Below are 15,768 nucleotides of genomic sequence, written 5' to 3'. Positions count from 1 at the left end.
AATCTCAAGGCACACAGAACTGAAAGAAAAAAACATCAAAGCACCTAGAAGGGAGAAAATCAGCCTGGCCTCAGACTTTTCTATGATAACATTTAAGAACCAAAGACAATAAAACAACATTAAGAAAATTTGGAGAGAAAACAGTTGTGACCTAAGAATCCTATAGCTAGTAAAGTTATGGTTGAAATATAAAATCATCAGAAATACTCCAGGGCTTAGGATATATGTCACCCATGAACTCTTTGGAAAACTCTACGTGAAGACATAATGTAGCCAAGCAAGAAGTGAAACAAAATACTGACAAATGGGTAGGTTGTGAACCTATCTTAAAAAGTGAAAATAATATTCCCTTAAAAATAAAATTAAGCCTTTGGCAATTAGAGTTCCAAAAAGATCATAACTGTTAAAAGGAATTTTGTCCATGTTTTTGCAGTCACACTCTTAAAAACACCAAATTATAAAACTTGGCAGGATCCGCTGGACTTAAAGGGCTCCTTAGGACTTTTGATTCATTCCCTACCTTTGAACCATTTACATTGAAACCTATCTTCTGAGATGGAGAATACTACAGCTTATTTCTTTTAAAATTGTTACATCTTTACTTTGATTCCCCCAAACCCTTCTTTTTCTTAGCCTCTGTTTAGAGAATATAATTAGATTTCTTAGAAGGGAGACATTTTTCACCACTAAACCTTTGTATAGTGAAGGGAAGCACAAAGAACTAAAAGGAGGAAATGCTGGGGGAAGGGTGGGTATAGCTCAGTAGAGTGCATGTTTAGCATGCACAGGGTCCTAGATTCAATCCCCAATATCTCCACTTAAGGGGGAAAAAAAAAGGAAGAAATGTTCAGCCTGCTCACCCAAGCCAGTACATTTTAATCTAGAGGGCCCAAGAGCAAGAGTGACCAGAGACAGGAAAAAAGTGAGGTATTTCTTCAAGTATTATATCTCATTACATGAATTAACCTGGATAAATCTCACAAATATGATGCTGAAGAGGGAAAAAGCAAGTTGCAGAAGGATACATAGAGAATAATAGCATGTATATAAAATTTTTAAACTCTGTGGAAGAATATTATATATTGTCTACTAATGTATGTAGTAAAAATGCTTAAGAATAATAAATACCAGAGTCAAATTATAGTTACCTCTGGGAAGAGAAGTAGAGGAATATAATTAAAGAAAAGTATATAGCAGGTTGTATTTTTTTTCCTTGATCTGTCTGGTGGGTACATATGTGTTCTTTATATTCTCTAGACTTTTCTCTCTGCCTGAAATATCTTATCAAAAATAATACATGGTTCTTCATCTAGAGGAACACCTGGACCAGGACCCCTTGAGACAAGGTTAGGAGGCTCTGGTGTCTGGAAAGACGTGGGTAACTCAGCCATAATTTTGAGCTGGAGTAGTTAGTTGGCCTAAAGCAGACCTTTAGTCACACACCTGGAATAGCTACATGTATCTCCACTTCCAAACTCTTTTCTCCCCTAAGGTTATGCGTAAGATTAGAAAGCCTGCTAGGTAATCCCCAGAGAAGAACCTGCCTGTCCTCAGAGTTACTAAGAAGTTTCATGGCTCTTTGCCAAACACTGCACAGTCAGCAGCCGAGGCAGAAGCCCACAACACAGTGGAGAGTCACTCAACACTGCATAGATTTAGGCACATTGCTGAACCTCTGTGAGCCCCAATTTTCTCTGTAAAAATTGGAATAAATGCCACCATTCCTGCAGGTTTGCTAAAAGGATTAAGCAACATAATAAATATAAAGTGCTTTGTGAAATGACTGAGATGTATTAGACATTAGATTTATGTGGGTTCCCTTCCCTCCTGGAATGAACTGAAGAAAATCCTAACTAAAGCCAGAAGAGGAATGAGAATTTGGAGGCTCTCCTGCTTCCCAGGTGGGGGCTTCTTCGTCATGTCATCTGCCACAACATGGTATGGCATGGTTTGCCTGACCAAGCAGTGATCTTACCTGTAGGCCTCTGTATTTTTCTCATGACCTCTTCTCCACTGAGCATTAGGGTTTTCAGGGTAATTTCCTAAGACCTGCAACTTTGCTTAAAATTTGACCGCACCAAGGAGAAATGAGGACCAAAAGCCCATTAATCTTAGCCATCTCTGAGCAGCTTCTTAGAGAACACAGCCAAGCATCAGCCCAGCAGAGTCCTTAGTACCAAGCTGAGAGTTAAAACTAGGATACAGAAACTGTAGTTCTGGCGCTGGGGCCAGGTCTTTTCTTGAGTAGGGTAGGAAGTCACCTCCCTTCCTGCTTTAAGCACTGGGAAGAAAATGCAAAGTGTTTACTATGGATTGGCAACCTGGAGAGGGCTTGTTTGAAATGGTAGTGTCTGTCCTTCCCCTCCAGCATGAACAAACACACACACTTACAGTAAAATCCTTAACCATGGAGTTTCTTTCTGGATGGGGGAAAGCTATGTTGGCTTGAAATTTTTCCAGAGTACCTCAGCCTTGCTAATGAAGGTGACTTGTGACTATAGCAGTGATCATGGGAAACAACTGAAGAAACAAGTAGTAAAAGAGTTTCATGTTGATTAAGCATTTTGTCAGATGTTCATCTCAAAGCCTTCCACAGATCCACTGACCAAGAGCTCCAGAAGAGCCCCCAGCTTCCCATCAATCAACCCATTTTTTCCCTATCACATCTGCAGACTCTCCAGTGATAGTTTATGTGTCCCAGAGGGAGGTAAACACAAACTGGATAAGACAGGCCGTAAAGCCATATGGGAGGTTCCTGAGGCCCTCAATCAGACCCATTAAACATAAGGAGAACCCAGGCTATCCATTGCTGTAGAAATCTGACCTCAATCCCTTCAGACTCTTCCTTCAGAAATGGTTCCCACTTATTTCCCAGATTCCAAAATAGCCATTTAGTACTCTGTAATTATGGCAGCTTGAGTTCCTGATGGCTGTTTCTTGTTTGCTGACTATGTTTACCCCTTGCCTAGCTCCAGAGTGTGCATTCTCAGGCTCTACTGAGTACGAAGCATCCCCCCTATTCTCACCTTGGAAAAAGAAATGAGACTTTTCAGTGACAAACTAGTAGCCAGTTTTAAGTCTCCTCTATCTCAGGAGCCTCTGTAACTGAGGCTTTCTATACTTCCATACCACTCTTGGGGTGAATTTCCTCCCAAGAGCGGGAACTACCCTAACTGCTGACTGGACTGCTAAGGCAGAGGGCAAGCTGGAAAGTGCCAGAAGATACCTTAATGCCTACCCATTGAGTATATCCTGAGTTTGAGCCAAAAACAAACTCACACTATCTCTGCCCATCTCTAGCCTATAACACAGAGGGACTGTGGCTTTGGCCTTTTGCTGGTTTCCCAAAAGCTTTAACCTTCTAGAAAGAATAGAGATAAAGAGGTCTCTGGAATACCATAAAGTGCTAGAATCCCCTTTTTGCATTTTACTAAAGTTTGACGTTTGGGAAGAATTTTTTTAATGGCCTGTGCAAGGTAGTTTCAGTCCTTGGAATGGCCTCTTTCCCATCCCCCCTGCCTCCTGTGTTGCTTGAGGATTTTTCCTTCATTGGTGTTTTGTTTGGTTTTGTTTCATTTAAATGGCTACTCACACCCTTCCTGCTCACCTCCTTCTCCCCTCCAGCTGCCCACTTCTGACTCTTTAGGGTAGTGAATATTTCCTTGTTAGGACAGAGCTCCTTCCACAGAGCCATCTTGACTCAGAAAAACAACTCGGTAGTCCAAGCTTCTCCAGACTCTTTCTCCCCTTAATTTCTTTGTATGGCATTAGGATTAAATGTATGGATTCTGGAGACAGGCAGACCTAGTTTTGAAACTGCTGCCTGGCAGTTATGTGGTTTTAAGTAAATGGTTTTACTTCTCTAAATCTGTTATCTCATCTGCAAAACATGGTTGTTATTTTTACTGCATCAGAGGTAAAAATGATATTTCCAGAATCATCTAGAAATGTTCCAGATGGTTTTTCTGATGAAATGGCTAGATTTGCAAGTCACTCCTGTAATGTACATAGAATATTTAGTACAGTACCTGGCCTGTAGTAGGTGTACAGTAAATGCTAGTGAAGATTTTCAAAAGGAACTTCCCCCTACCCACCAGTCCTCAGAAGCCAAGAAGATGCTTTTTAAACACACTGAAATGCTAAGAGCCAGCAATGCTACTTTTGAGAGTATGGCTTTAGGGTCTAGAGTAGTCTTTTACGTAGCATGGAGTTGGTTTTAAAAACACTGGTTTCTCTAAACAAGTATGGTTTTGATTAACAGGGTCTGTGGTGAGAGCTATGGGGCACCCATTGTTTCCATAGCTGATCTCCTAAGAAGATTCATGGGATTTGAGCCTCAAATGAATTTTGGTATATATTCCCAGATGAGAAGCAGGAGTGATGGGTCAGCCCCAGGGACCAGCGCCAGCTTCTATCCCTAGAGCAGAGGAAGAGAGATTGGATGGAATTTAGACCTCCAGGCCTAGAGTGCCTAAAGAACTGAAATCAAACTGTTTACTGTTTTCAGGCTTTGGGGGAGTGTCATTATGAACATATATAAATTCTGGACTTCTCTAAAGCCCAGTCCTCCCTTGGCCCAGCTGAGCCATTCTGTCTTCTAGTGATAAGCATGTAGCCATTAACTGGAATGGCCAGCTATTCCTAACCTATGGAGGAACCAGAACCCCTAACCCGTAGTGATGAGGATGGTGATGAGAGCTGTGGGCACTCTCTAACTTGGCTCCTGTGTTACAGAAGCAACATCCAGGGCAGCGTCATCTGCAACAATGCTGTAATCGAGAAAGGAGCAGACATCAAGGACTGCCTAATTGGAAATGGCCAGCGGATTGAAGCCAAAGGTAAATCAGAACCCAAATTAAAATCACAGATATCAGTTTTTAGGAGTCACACTAGCACAGATAATGCTTACTTGGTGAGAACTGAGGATCAAGAATATGCATACACTGCAGGTGAGAACATAAACTGATAAAGCCATTTTAGGAGGGGGATTGACACCACTGTCAGATTTTTTTGACTTTGACTTCTATTTTTAGGAATTTATCTCATCTATATTTATGCAGCCTTACTATCAAATTTAAAACATACCAGAAAGTTTGAAAGACTCAGGTTGGCACCAATACTTTACAGTGGCTGTTAGGCATGAGAGAGAAGGGCTCTGGAACTAGCTCTGGCCTCCTGCAGTCCTTGAGTGCCTCATCTAAGTTGATATTTAAGGGAGGTAGTCCCGTAGATTTTTAGCCTGAAAGAAGGTTAGCTTCTTCAGAAGCCATTCTCCCAGAGTCATTCTCAACTGCTTAGACATGGTGCTTTGAGATTTTTCTTAAACGTAAAATAGGGTTGGGTAGGGGAGGTGCTGAAGGAACTAACCCCACCAATTCTGAATTGGTAGAAGCCACATCATTTTTCTTCTCAGTAAGCAGAGGCCTTCTTCAGTTTTTTCTCCTTCCCTTTTTTAAGTCATATACCTCCCTTGTGAGCTTTAGACTCAAAACGACCTGGGTTCAGATCTCAGCTCTGCAACTCACTGGATGTGTACCAGGTTAGGTTTTTAATTTCTAGACCTCAGATTTTTGAAACCAGAAAAATTGAGACAATAAGTACCTATCTCGGAGTATAGTTGTGAGAATTAGATAGAGCTAAATGTTGTGAGAAGTACACACAACTCCTGGGGCACACCAAGGGACCTAGTGCTCCAGTACACACCGTGCTGTTGTGTCTGTGCCTTTGCACACTCTCCCTCTCTGGAGTTCTTGATGACTCTGCCCAAGTATTTTCTCTGTAGAATCTTCCCTGACTCTTCCCATGATTCCCCACAGCCACACTGAGCATTCCTTCCTCCTCTACACCTTCGTCAATACCTTTATTAAAATATGTACACAAGTTACAGCAATTAGATTATTTATGAATCTACCTTCCCTACTAGACTGAGATTCTCAGGCTAAGGACTGGATATTTCAATATGTATCCCTGGCTCTCAGAACAGATCCTAGTTTATAAGTAGATGGTGGGAAGAGGAGAGATGAGTGAATGAATTTTGGATCCATACGGCAAATTTGGGGGCATTTCAGGGCAGAGAATTAGGGTTCCAGGAAAGGCATTTGTGATATGGTTGAAGTTATCGTGAGATCTCTTCTGGCTTTTTTCCTAAATTTATGGTTACCACAGGCACCACTGATAAATGAACTGGAAAGATGTGGCCTTGGCCTGAAACCACCCTTCAACCTTATTTCTTCTCTTGAAACTAGATGCAGTTCTTCCTCCTCATTGCTTTTCTTCTCACATTTCAAGTACTTTCTTCCTCTACGTGTGAGAATTGCCATTTCCAGGAAACCTTTCCTGGGTGTCACTAGTTTGCCAATAAGATTCTTTGTTATAAGCATCATAAACTAACTCTGGCTGATTTAAGCTGATTATGAATTCATTAAAAAGATACTGAGTAGCTCACAGTTCGACGGTGGCTGCAGAATCAAGCTTAGAAAATGTGTTACAGCCAAGATTTATACTCCAAATCATTCTGGTGAGGACACTGCTGCCATCTTCACTGAACACTGGATATCACAGCTTGCACTGCAACTCCAACCACCCAGCAATCCCAAAGTGGATTCTCTCTGATTCCTACTTCTTTGTATCATTAGTTCCCAGCCCAAAATTTGAAGTTGCTGCATTAATAGATCAAATCTAGGTCATATGCCCATGCCCTAGCTGTAGGGAAGCCAGGCATTTTTATTTAGCATTTTCAGTTCAGCTAGTGGCAGACAGACTCCACCCAGTGTCTCACCAGGGAACCTTTGAGCAGGAGTGTTGGTTAGCAGCAGTGCTCTAGCTACTGGTCCTTTCTGCTGTGATCACGTGCAGGCTGAGGGTATGAGCCTAGGTGAGAGGGCTGGGACACCAGCTTAAACTCCAACACAGGAGGCATGGATGGCACTGCCCTCCAAGAATGCTGTTGGTTTACAGCTATTGTTTACAGCTTTAAAATGTTCTCACATGCACTGTCCTATTGGATTCTCAAAAAAGCCCTCTGAGGTAGGGATTCAATATTGATACATGGTGAAGTGGAAACTGAGACTTCAAAGTTGCAATTTACCCAAGGTACGTAGCTAGTACATGACAAAACTGGGTCTTTAGCCTGAATTATTGCCAAACAGCCTCCAAAAAGACCAGAGGGAGAAGCCACTCCTGGCTTGCCTAGCAGAATTTGATCAGTAATAACCTTTTTATGTCTTTAGTCCATCTTTCTCAGACCAATAGGGAAAATGTATCTGGCCTCCATATCCTGACTTTTTCTGGTCCTGAGGGACCTCGGGTCTTAGCTCTTTCTCCTGCTCCACATACCAGTTCACCCAGGCATACCCTTGGCTAGCAGAGAAACTTGTTTCTTGAGCGTCTGGGGCCTGTTGGTAGTTCTTAAACACAGGATTCAGAACCCCAGCCTTTTTTCTGACTCCATGGAAGGCCTTGGAAGGGATCCTCAGAGCTTCAAAAGCAGCTGCTCAACTGGTCTGTGGGGCTGCTTTCTTATCCTGTCCCCTCCCCTCTCTTCATTGCATTACTCTGTCCTTCTTTGTTCTCTTCTATTTGGGTTTGTGGCCCAACACGGTGTTTCTTCCACCTCCTTCCTTTCTCTTTGTCTTTGTAAATTATCTCCTGCTCAGCAAAAAGTAGAAACATCCCCTAGTGGTTTCTTTCAGTCCCTCCTGGAGCCAGGAGCTGCTTCCTTTTGTTGTTTTTACAGGCATATTTGAATGAATGAACTCCATTTGCCACTGCCCTAGAGGGACCCTCCTTTCTTGTGTGCAGAAGCATGGAACCTCACAGTTTCTGCTTGTTTTTCCCACTTCCAACGAAGTAATGGTGCTCCTTTTACTTTGCAAGAACCCCTTTTCATTCTGTGTGCAGAATGCATGAATGACAACTGAATGCCAGATATTGAGGGTTTGAGGCACATCATCTTCCATTAGGGAGGCATAGAGTTGCGCTAGCCAGACCCCTCAGATGTCACAGACTGCAACGTCTCCTAGGCTTTCTGGCTCTGTTTAACACTGTGTGCCCTCTCCTTAATGGTCCTGAAGGAGAGATAGCTAGGGAAGTGATCTGGATTTTAAACATTTCTTGCTCTATCCTCTGTGCTTGAGGGACTAGTGCGTCCAGCATAGTAGTCAGTGCCTTCCTGCCACAGGTATTTCTAGCCAGTCACCTGTTCCCATTATCACTTTTCTTTGAGGCTAAGCCATACTTAGAAAGCAAATTCCTAGCCGTCAGTGTAGCAATCAATACCTGTTAACTGTGAAGGACCCAGACAGACATCATTTCAGGTCCTCACTGGAAAATCAGTGGATGGCAAAATCCCCAGTCAGTGTCCCTCCCATGGAAGGATTTCAGGAAAAAACATTCATCCTCAGAAGTAATGCTGTCTCCTCTCCAAATTCCAGTCATTTGCATGCCACATAGTCACCACATCCATAACAGTCTTCTACACCAAAAATGGAACTAGTGTTGACCCCTCTGCCCTTTACTAGCACTACTGGGAGAACAAGGCATTTTCTAAAGGTTCTGGCTTTACTCGCCCCACCCATCATGCTCAGTTAATGAGATTATCTCTGGAAAAAATCCTGGCAGCCAAGTTTGACCTCCTGCTCAAGCCAGCCAAAAAGCCATAGCCAACAAAGTCAAAACCTGGGAGACTAATTGGACTTTTCATCTGAGTCTCTTTTTACTGTCACTGAGAGAACTTGGATCTCTCCCCTGTGACCACAGTGATCAGTCTTTGGCCGTGAAAGTAGACCTAGTGGGTACATAGGTCAAGTCTTGGCTAGCAGGAATCCTTCCTTGCTTCCCGAAAGTGCAGCTTATCATGTGTGACTTGTCACTCCCTTCTATCTCACTGGTTTTTCCTCCAACTTACTTTCCTCCCTTGTACTCTTCCCCTTAGGATCTTTCCCGACCTGATTCCAGTGGCAGAAATTTTCCAGTGTGTTTGTTGGAGTCTGCTTCCAACCCTGCCAAGCAGAACTAGTACTGCTTGTTCTTACTCTTCAGGTTTCTTCCACTTTACTGAATCTCCATGAAAATTCATCTTCCCCCAAAATGCCAGATATAATCTTTCTCCCCTAAATCATGGTGAGCAAGTCTTCTCCCACCCCCAGGCCAACAGCAGACCAGGGGCAGAGGGGAGAGTAAGGAGGGCAAGCCAGAGAAGGTGCAGGTATTTTATTTGGAGCCTAGCAGAGCAGAAAAAGGACACCTCATTTGCCCCACTGGTCTGAAGCACTGAAGACCAAGAAGAGTATTAAATGAAACTGGAACTGTCTTCAAAACATCCCAGTTTCCCTAGAAACTAGGAAGAGACTGGATGAAAAAAGAGCAAACATCAGAGTCTAGATACAAGCTGAGGCCCACTCATGGCAAAGATGAGCTTTTGGACGTGCCCTGGGAAGCTAGCCAGGGAAGCATTTCCTTTGTTCTTTTCTGGTCCGTCTTACCTCCAAGGTGGGGCCCGATTGACAGTCACACTCCAGGACCAGCCCCAGCCCTGGGAATTTAGCAGCCTGAACACTGTCTGGGCCTCCCTCCCGTTCTTCTCACTAAAGGGAGCAGGTGGCTGTAAAGTATAAAGAGGGGCACCTCCTAGAGCAGGAGTCCGCAGGCCAGACCCAGCACCATTCTGTAACTTCTGTTTAATACTTATCAAGGCTCTTTACATCAATTATTCTATTGAATCCCATGAAACATCTCATGCCCAAAGACATGAAGCAATTTGCTCAAAGTCAAATTAGGATTCAAATCTTTATGGCTCAGAACTCTCCTTTCCTGCATTGTCACCTTTTATTCTTGCAAGAGATTGCCTCTGTCAAATATAGTGCCATAGCAACAAACTTTGTGAAAGGCCTAGACCTAGGTTTTTCTTCCTCCTAGAGAACTTTAGAGAAATAGGCCTGAAGGTACTCTGGATCCCCAAGCACTCCTGCTGTAATGCACCAGATGTGTCAATTATTATATTCTCTTTGATAAGAGGATCAGAGGCCTTCTATATTTGCTCCTTTTCCTATATCTGTACCCTCACATAAGCCCCCAAACACACACACCTTCAACAAACAATTATCGCCTACTATATTCTAGGCTCCGGTAAGCTGGGGGTATAAAAATGAGTAAGACTTGCCTCTTGCTGTCCAGCTACTCATAGTCTATTATAGATGCACAGATGAGTACTGTAAAGTTTCACAGATACGAGGGTAGAAGACTGTTGGGGTTAATTAAGGACATAAAAGAGAAATTGGTCAGTTGGCATAAGGACCAGAAACACCATCTCGAAGGAAGAAATGAAGGGAATTAAAGTTTACCAAATATACAGGAGGGAAGAACGTCTCAAGCAAAGGGGAACCATGTAAGCAAGCACTTGAAGGCAAAAAGCAAGTGCTGGGAACTATATGCATCATTTGGAAAATCTAGAATATAGTATACAAGGGAGATATAGCAAGAAACAAAGCTGAAAAGATGGGTGGAACAGAAAACATGTCTGAAATCTAAAGGTCTCCAAAGCTTCCGTCAGAAACCCCCTTTCTACTGACAGAGAAGAAGTAGGCTCTAGCCTATGCACAGTATGAAGAGACCAAAGTATCTCATACTATCAGGCTTGGCCCTGTCATCAAGGATCTTCATTTTGCTGCATCAGACCCTTCTGAGGCTGAAGCAGAGCCTCAGGAAAGTCAGAGGTTCTGCCACATCTGTCAGGGTCACACCCAAGCCCCCAAATGTGGCAAGAAAGCTGTTGAACCTTTAGAGGCCAAGATAACAGAGAGAGAATCCATTTTTAGCCAGCTGGTCAGTCTTTTCTGTCTGAGCCAACAGAAGACTGAAAACTCTCCTAGCCCCTGTAAGAAGTAGGCAGCATGCCTCTGGTTGCTCCTACCCCTTCCAGACCATTGGTTCACTGCCTCCTTTCTGTAGCTCTTATTCCTTAAAAGCTAACCCTCTTCTTATCTTTCTCCCCATTACTGGTCAGCTTCCAGGGCACTCCCCTAAATATATTGAGGGTTCACAGTCTTCCTCTTTCCTCCTTCTCTTTTTCCAGACATCTTGGACAACTTAAACGTGTTCATCAGTAAACTTGCCAACCCCTCTGCTTCACAATTCCTTGAACCTCTTCACTCTACCAGTCTTCACTTCCTTGTGACTTCGGCTCTCCATTTACATAACCATACTCTATGCTTGTTATTACCCCAAACGTCTGAAATCTCTCATGTGCCAGTAGGTGTGCTAGACACTAGGGTATGATCATAAATCCACTGCCTCTGCCCTCGAGATTCTTACAGTGAAGTGGAAGAGAATGATACAATGATGTAGAGACAGAGATACATGTTAAGTAGAGTATTTTCACAAAGCAGGAAGTGAACAGTTTGGAATGGAAGGCATCATATATAGTGGAGCTGCTTGATTGGGGCATTTAGGGAGATGGGGAAGAAAAGCATTCTAGGCAGAGGGAACAGCATGTGCTAAGGTCTAGAGCTATAAAATAGTATGGCTTATAGGTATTAATGGAGAATGATGGAAGATGAAGCTGGAGAGGTAGAGAAGGGTCAGGTCATGGAGGGCCTCGTTGGTTTGGATTTTATAAAAATAATAATGGCCACTATTTATCAAGCACTCAATGATTCTTTACCTCATTGAAACCTCACAACATCCCTATAAATTATGTGGTATTATTTACATATGACATCTCCCTTTCTCCTTCAGATATCTCCATTCAACTGTTTAGTCTTGTTTCTTCTCACTCTTTTCCCCCATTCCCTATCCTCTGGTTACACAACAGTTTTTCACATTCCCCTTTCTTACATCTTTATGTCTTTGCTCATGGTGTTCTGACAGCCTGGAATGCCTTCCCTTTGATTTACTGTCTGAAAAAACCCTATTCATCCTTTAAGAATCAGTTCCAGTTCCCTTCCTACGTGACATCTCCTGAAAGCCAGGTATGTAGAGAATCAGTCCCTCCTCCTGTGTGGGAAGATGTTGGGTCCCATAGTCCTTTTGGCAAGTTGTATTCCCAAGAGCTTCTCAAGAGCACAGAGCCACATCAGAGAGGACTAAATGTTTATGAACACAGAATCAGAAGTAATTGGGTTTGAAATGACATCTTTTGCTGCCAATTCTCAAACAACCTTCTCTTTTTTCTTTTGTAGCCAAACGAGTGAATGAGGTGATCGTGGGGAATGACCAGCTTATGGAGATATGAGTTCTGACCAAGTCAGATTCCATCCTCTTGGCCCTCAGAACTACAGATGTTGACTGGCCCACCTGTTTGACTCTGTATTTATTTTCCAATAAAAGAAGGGCTCACAAAGGCATGCTGGAGACTTGGGGAGTAGTCCCAAGCTCCACATCAGGTGGGCTCCAGGGATACACAGTGTGTGTTCATGTTGTAAAGACCATCTAGAGCCAGCGTATAGAACAGGATAGTACACAATGGCCTAGCTCTTGTGCACTAGGTTATCAGGCTGCAGCCATCAAATGGTAAAGCTTCTAGGAGGGCTCCTTTCTGACTGGCTGGCCTAGCCTAGGCCGTAAAAGCATCTCCCGCCTGAAAGGACCTGGGCATACTTCAGTCCCTGACCCTAATCAGGCTTTTAGACCTATAGGCCTAGCTGCTGGCATTGCTGCCTCTGCATGTGATGCTCCCTATCTACAGCTGCCAATTTGGACAGCCTGGCCTCTGAGCTTCAGCCGAAGACTTACTACTCTGCCCCCATACCTGCCGCACAGATTCCTGGCCGCTACCACCACCCCACGCCCAGCCTCACCCTCTAACCCCTGCCATTCACTTCCCACCCTTCCAGTCTCTGACCAATTTCTCTAGCTCAACTGTTGTCACTTAGAGACCCTTAAAGCAAGCAGGAGGCAGCCCCTGCCCAGCCAACAAGCCTATCCCCAAGGTTCTAGAGGAGGCAAGAACAATAAAAGGAAGCCATGGTTTGAGAGAAGCCAGACTCCTTCTCACCTTCCCTTAGTGAGGTCTGCCCAACCTGGTATGGAAGAGCCAGGAACCAACTACATCGTCATTTGAAATTCTTTCTGACTCTTCTCTAGCTGCACTCCTTTCTATCCTGACTATGCAGACTCTCCTGCATCAGATAATTGAGAAATGAGATTTCAATACTCAGAGCTCTTCTGGAGCCCTGTCTACCTTCCCTTTGCCACCCCCACTCTCAAACACATGTACACTCTGCTCTTGCCTCTCCCTACTCTGCTTTTACAGCCTGCAGGTGTTTGGTGGAAGATGAAAGTGGTTCCTGGGGTGAGATTTCACCCCCTAGAATTATCAAAGTAAAGGTTTCTCTTGATGTGCTCACTGTGGGTGGCAGTAATTATAAAGAGTGATTTGAAATACTGGTTTCTACATTGCTTCAAAAATCTGAAGTCTCTCAAGTTCATTTGAGTGATCTTTCCTGAATCTTAGTTGCTCTCATTGAACTTGTGAGAGACTAGATGAGCATTCCTACCCTGGGGGATCTCCACCTCCACCAGCCTTCTTGGTTGCTCTAGAGTTCCACACTCCTCCCCCTGGTCAGGACAAGATTACTGAAAGTTTGCACTAATCAGACAGGAGCTGAAATGGCCCACAGAATGGCTGAAATCAACAGGACCACAGGGGAGGTGGGAGTAAAGGGGTGTAGTGGTGCCCAAGATGATCTCTTTTGGTAATTATGTTAATTTATTTACTTTTTTAAGAGGAGGTACAGGGGATTGAACCCGCGACCTTGTTCATGCTAAGCATGCACTCTACCACTATGAGCTATACCCTCCTCCAAGATGATCTCTTTTGGAACTGAAATTAAATTTGTGGGGCTCAGATGATGCTGGAGACAGTTTTGGCCTGGATGGAAGAAGACCTACCTTCTGTTATGTTTGGCTTTGGCCAATCCAGTCTGTCCTTTGTCCCTAAGCTTCCACATCTGCAAAATGGGAAAGTTGGACTTGGTGACTTTTAAAAGCCCTTCCTATTTCTAGATTTTATTCCCCTCTCTCAGAGCTTTCTGACTCTTGGGTTCTGGGTGGCCCAAGAGGCCAGAAGACTGCTCCTTGACCACAGAAAGGGAGTGGAGGTGGATGGGTTTGGAGGGACGGTGAGGTGGGGGAAGAGAAGGGGTTGATTAAACTGTCCCAGAGCCTTCCCATACCCCTTTATGATCTTCCGCACTGAGCCCCTGGAACCCTGACAGTAGTAAGGTAGAGGAAAAGCCTCTCTGCCTTCCTTTGCACAAACCCATGAACAGTTCCTGCTCCAAGAGAAGAAAGGAGCTAGAGAAAACAGACAAGGTGAAGTTTCCCCAGGGGAAGGCCTTGCTGAGTTTGAGTCCCAGCTGGGAGCAGCCAGCTCAGGACACTGCTACTATTGTCTCCAACAACTCCAGAACTGGCTAGGTGCCCAAGATGCTTTGGTTTCTCTTCTCTTTGCTCTATTTGTTTGCCAGAAGGCAGGGACAGTTTTCGTCTTCTTTTGGCAGCATCTACAGAGGTTTGAAATCTAGTGAGCAACTGAATGTCCACTGGCCAGCCACCTCTCCATGGGACAGAAGCCAGAAGAGCCAGGCAGGCAGAAGAGTTAACAGAATCTGCCCTGCCTCTCCCAGTGATGCTCCATGAGGGAAGTGGAGGAGAGGAGGAAGGGGGCCTTCAGTGCCAAATCAGGGAGGACTGGGGAGGTGTTGAGGAACAGGGTTCTGGGAACTTACCAGATCAGACAAAATTTGATGGCTTCTGCTCCACGAACCCCTCCCTCAGTAATACCTCTCCCCTACCTGCTAGCAAGAGCTCCCTGAGCTTGTAAGGGGGCTGACTGCCAAGACTGCCCTCCAAGCTTTTTCCCAAGGCTGGAGGCTGCACTTCTTCCCAGTTCTCCCCATTACTCTTGCTATCCCACTCCCACCTACAGTGGAAAGAACGGGAACTCTGTTTAGTTGGATCTTCAAGAGAAATCTAGTGGTCTGCGCAGGCTAGTTTAGAAGCTGTTTCTATTTCCAGAGAATTGGAAAGGGTATACTTTTTTTAATCCACAGGCATCCCTACGCCTAAGGAGGTACTTATGTACCGCCAGGTCTTTGTATGCTGCTTTCTAAATAGTTAAATGTGTCTGAGGAAAGGGGAAGGGGGTGTGGGGAGGACCACCCAGATAGAAGGTCCAGAAAGCTCAGCTCTGATGGCTGGGCAGGAGAACACATTCTGTTGGAGGTCAGGATGACCTGTCCTCAACCTGAGCCATCTGCCACCACCCAGGAGGATTGCATCAGGGGCTTTTCTGTCAGGGATAAATGGGGAAATTCTGCTTTGATTCTTATCCTCTCCTTCCCCCACCATCAAGGCAAAAAGCCATTCTCTGATCCCTGGTTGCTGCCTCTGGCACTAGAGACTAGGTGATTTTGGCCTAAAGCTGCCTAGAAGGAAGGGGCATGCCTTCCCAGGCTTGGCCCCTAACCATAATGGGTGGTAGTCGGGGGCTGCCAGGGCTTCTGCTTCCCTCCTTCACATTGCAGGTTCATTGATTTTGCCTGGACCGGATAACATATCCAGCCCAAAGCATGGTGAATGAGTAGTTTAGGGAATGCTGGGGAAAGAAGGCCTGCCCTGGCTCCTCCCAGATGGACCCTACCCTGAAGCCAGGCTGGTCACTTTCCCCAACTCTGTGTGTGTGTGTGTGTGTGTGTGTGTGTGTGTGTGTGTGTGTGTGTGTGTGTGTGTGTTGCTTCACTTTTCCTGGCACTGTTCCTCAGTCATATA

At 44.5% G+C, this 15,768-nt stretch overlaps 1 protein-coding gene across 5 annotated transcripts in view; it reads left to right on the top strand.

Moving 5' to 3' along the window:
- EIF2B3 (eukaryotic translation initiation factor 2B subunit gamma) overlaps positions 1-12,400 on the top strand; it is a 104,642-nt gene extending 92,242 nt beyond the window's left edge. For 4 of the 5 annotated variants that reach the window (XM_006178441.3, XM_014553982.2, XM_014553980.2 and 1 more), the window contains 2 exons: positions 4,735-4,838; positions 12,177-12,400. In XM_006178441.3, the coding sequence (XP_006178503.1) occupies positions 4,735-4,838; positions 12,177-12,229 (157 nt within the window). In that variant the 3' untranslated portion in view covers positions 12,230-12,400. Of the gene's footprint in view, positions 1-1,257; positions 1,347-4,734; positions 4,839-12,176 lie in introns of all 5 variants that reach the window. The other variant, XR_004324987.1, reaches the window with a different exon arrangement.
- The last annotated feature ends 3,368 nt before the right edge of the window (positions 12,401-15,768 follow it).

This window comes from Camelus ferus, chromosome 13, assembly GCF_009834535.1.
Source record: "Camelus ferus isolate YT-003-E chromosome 13, BCGSAC_Cfer_1.0, whole genome shotgun sequence".
Lineage (NCBI taxonomy): Eukaryota > Metazoa > Chordata > Mammalia > Artiodactyla > Camelidae > Camelus > Camelus ferus.
This window is presented reverse-complemented; position numbering and strand designations above follow the sequence as displayed.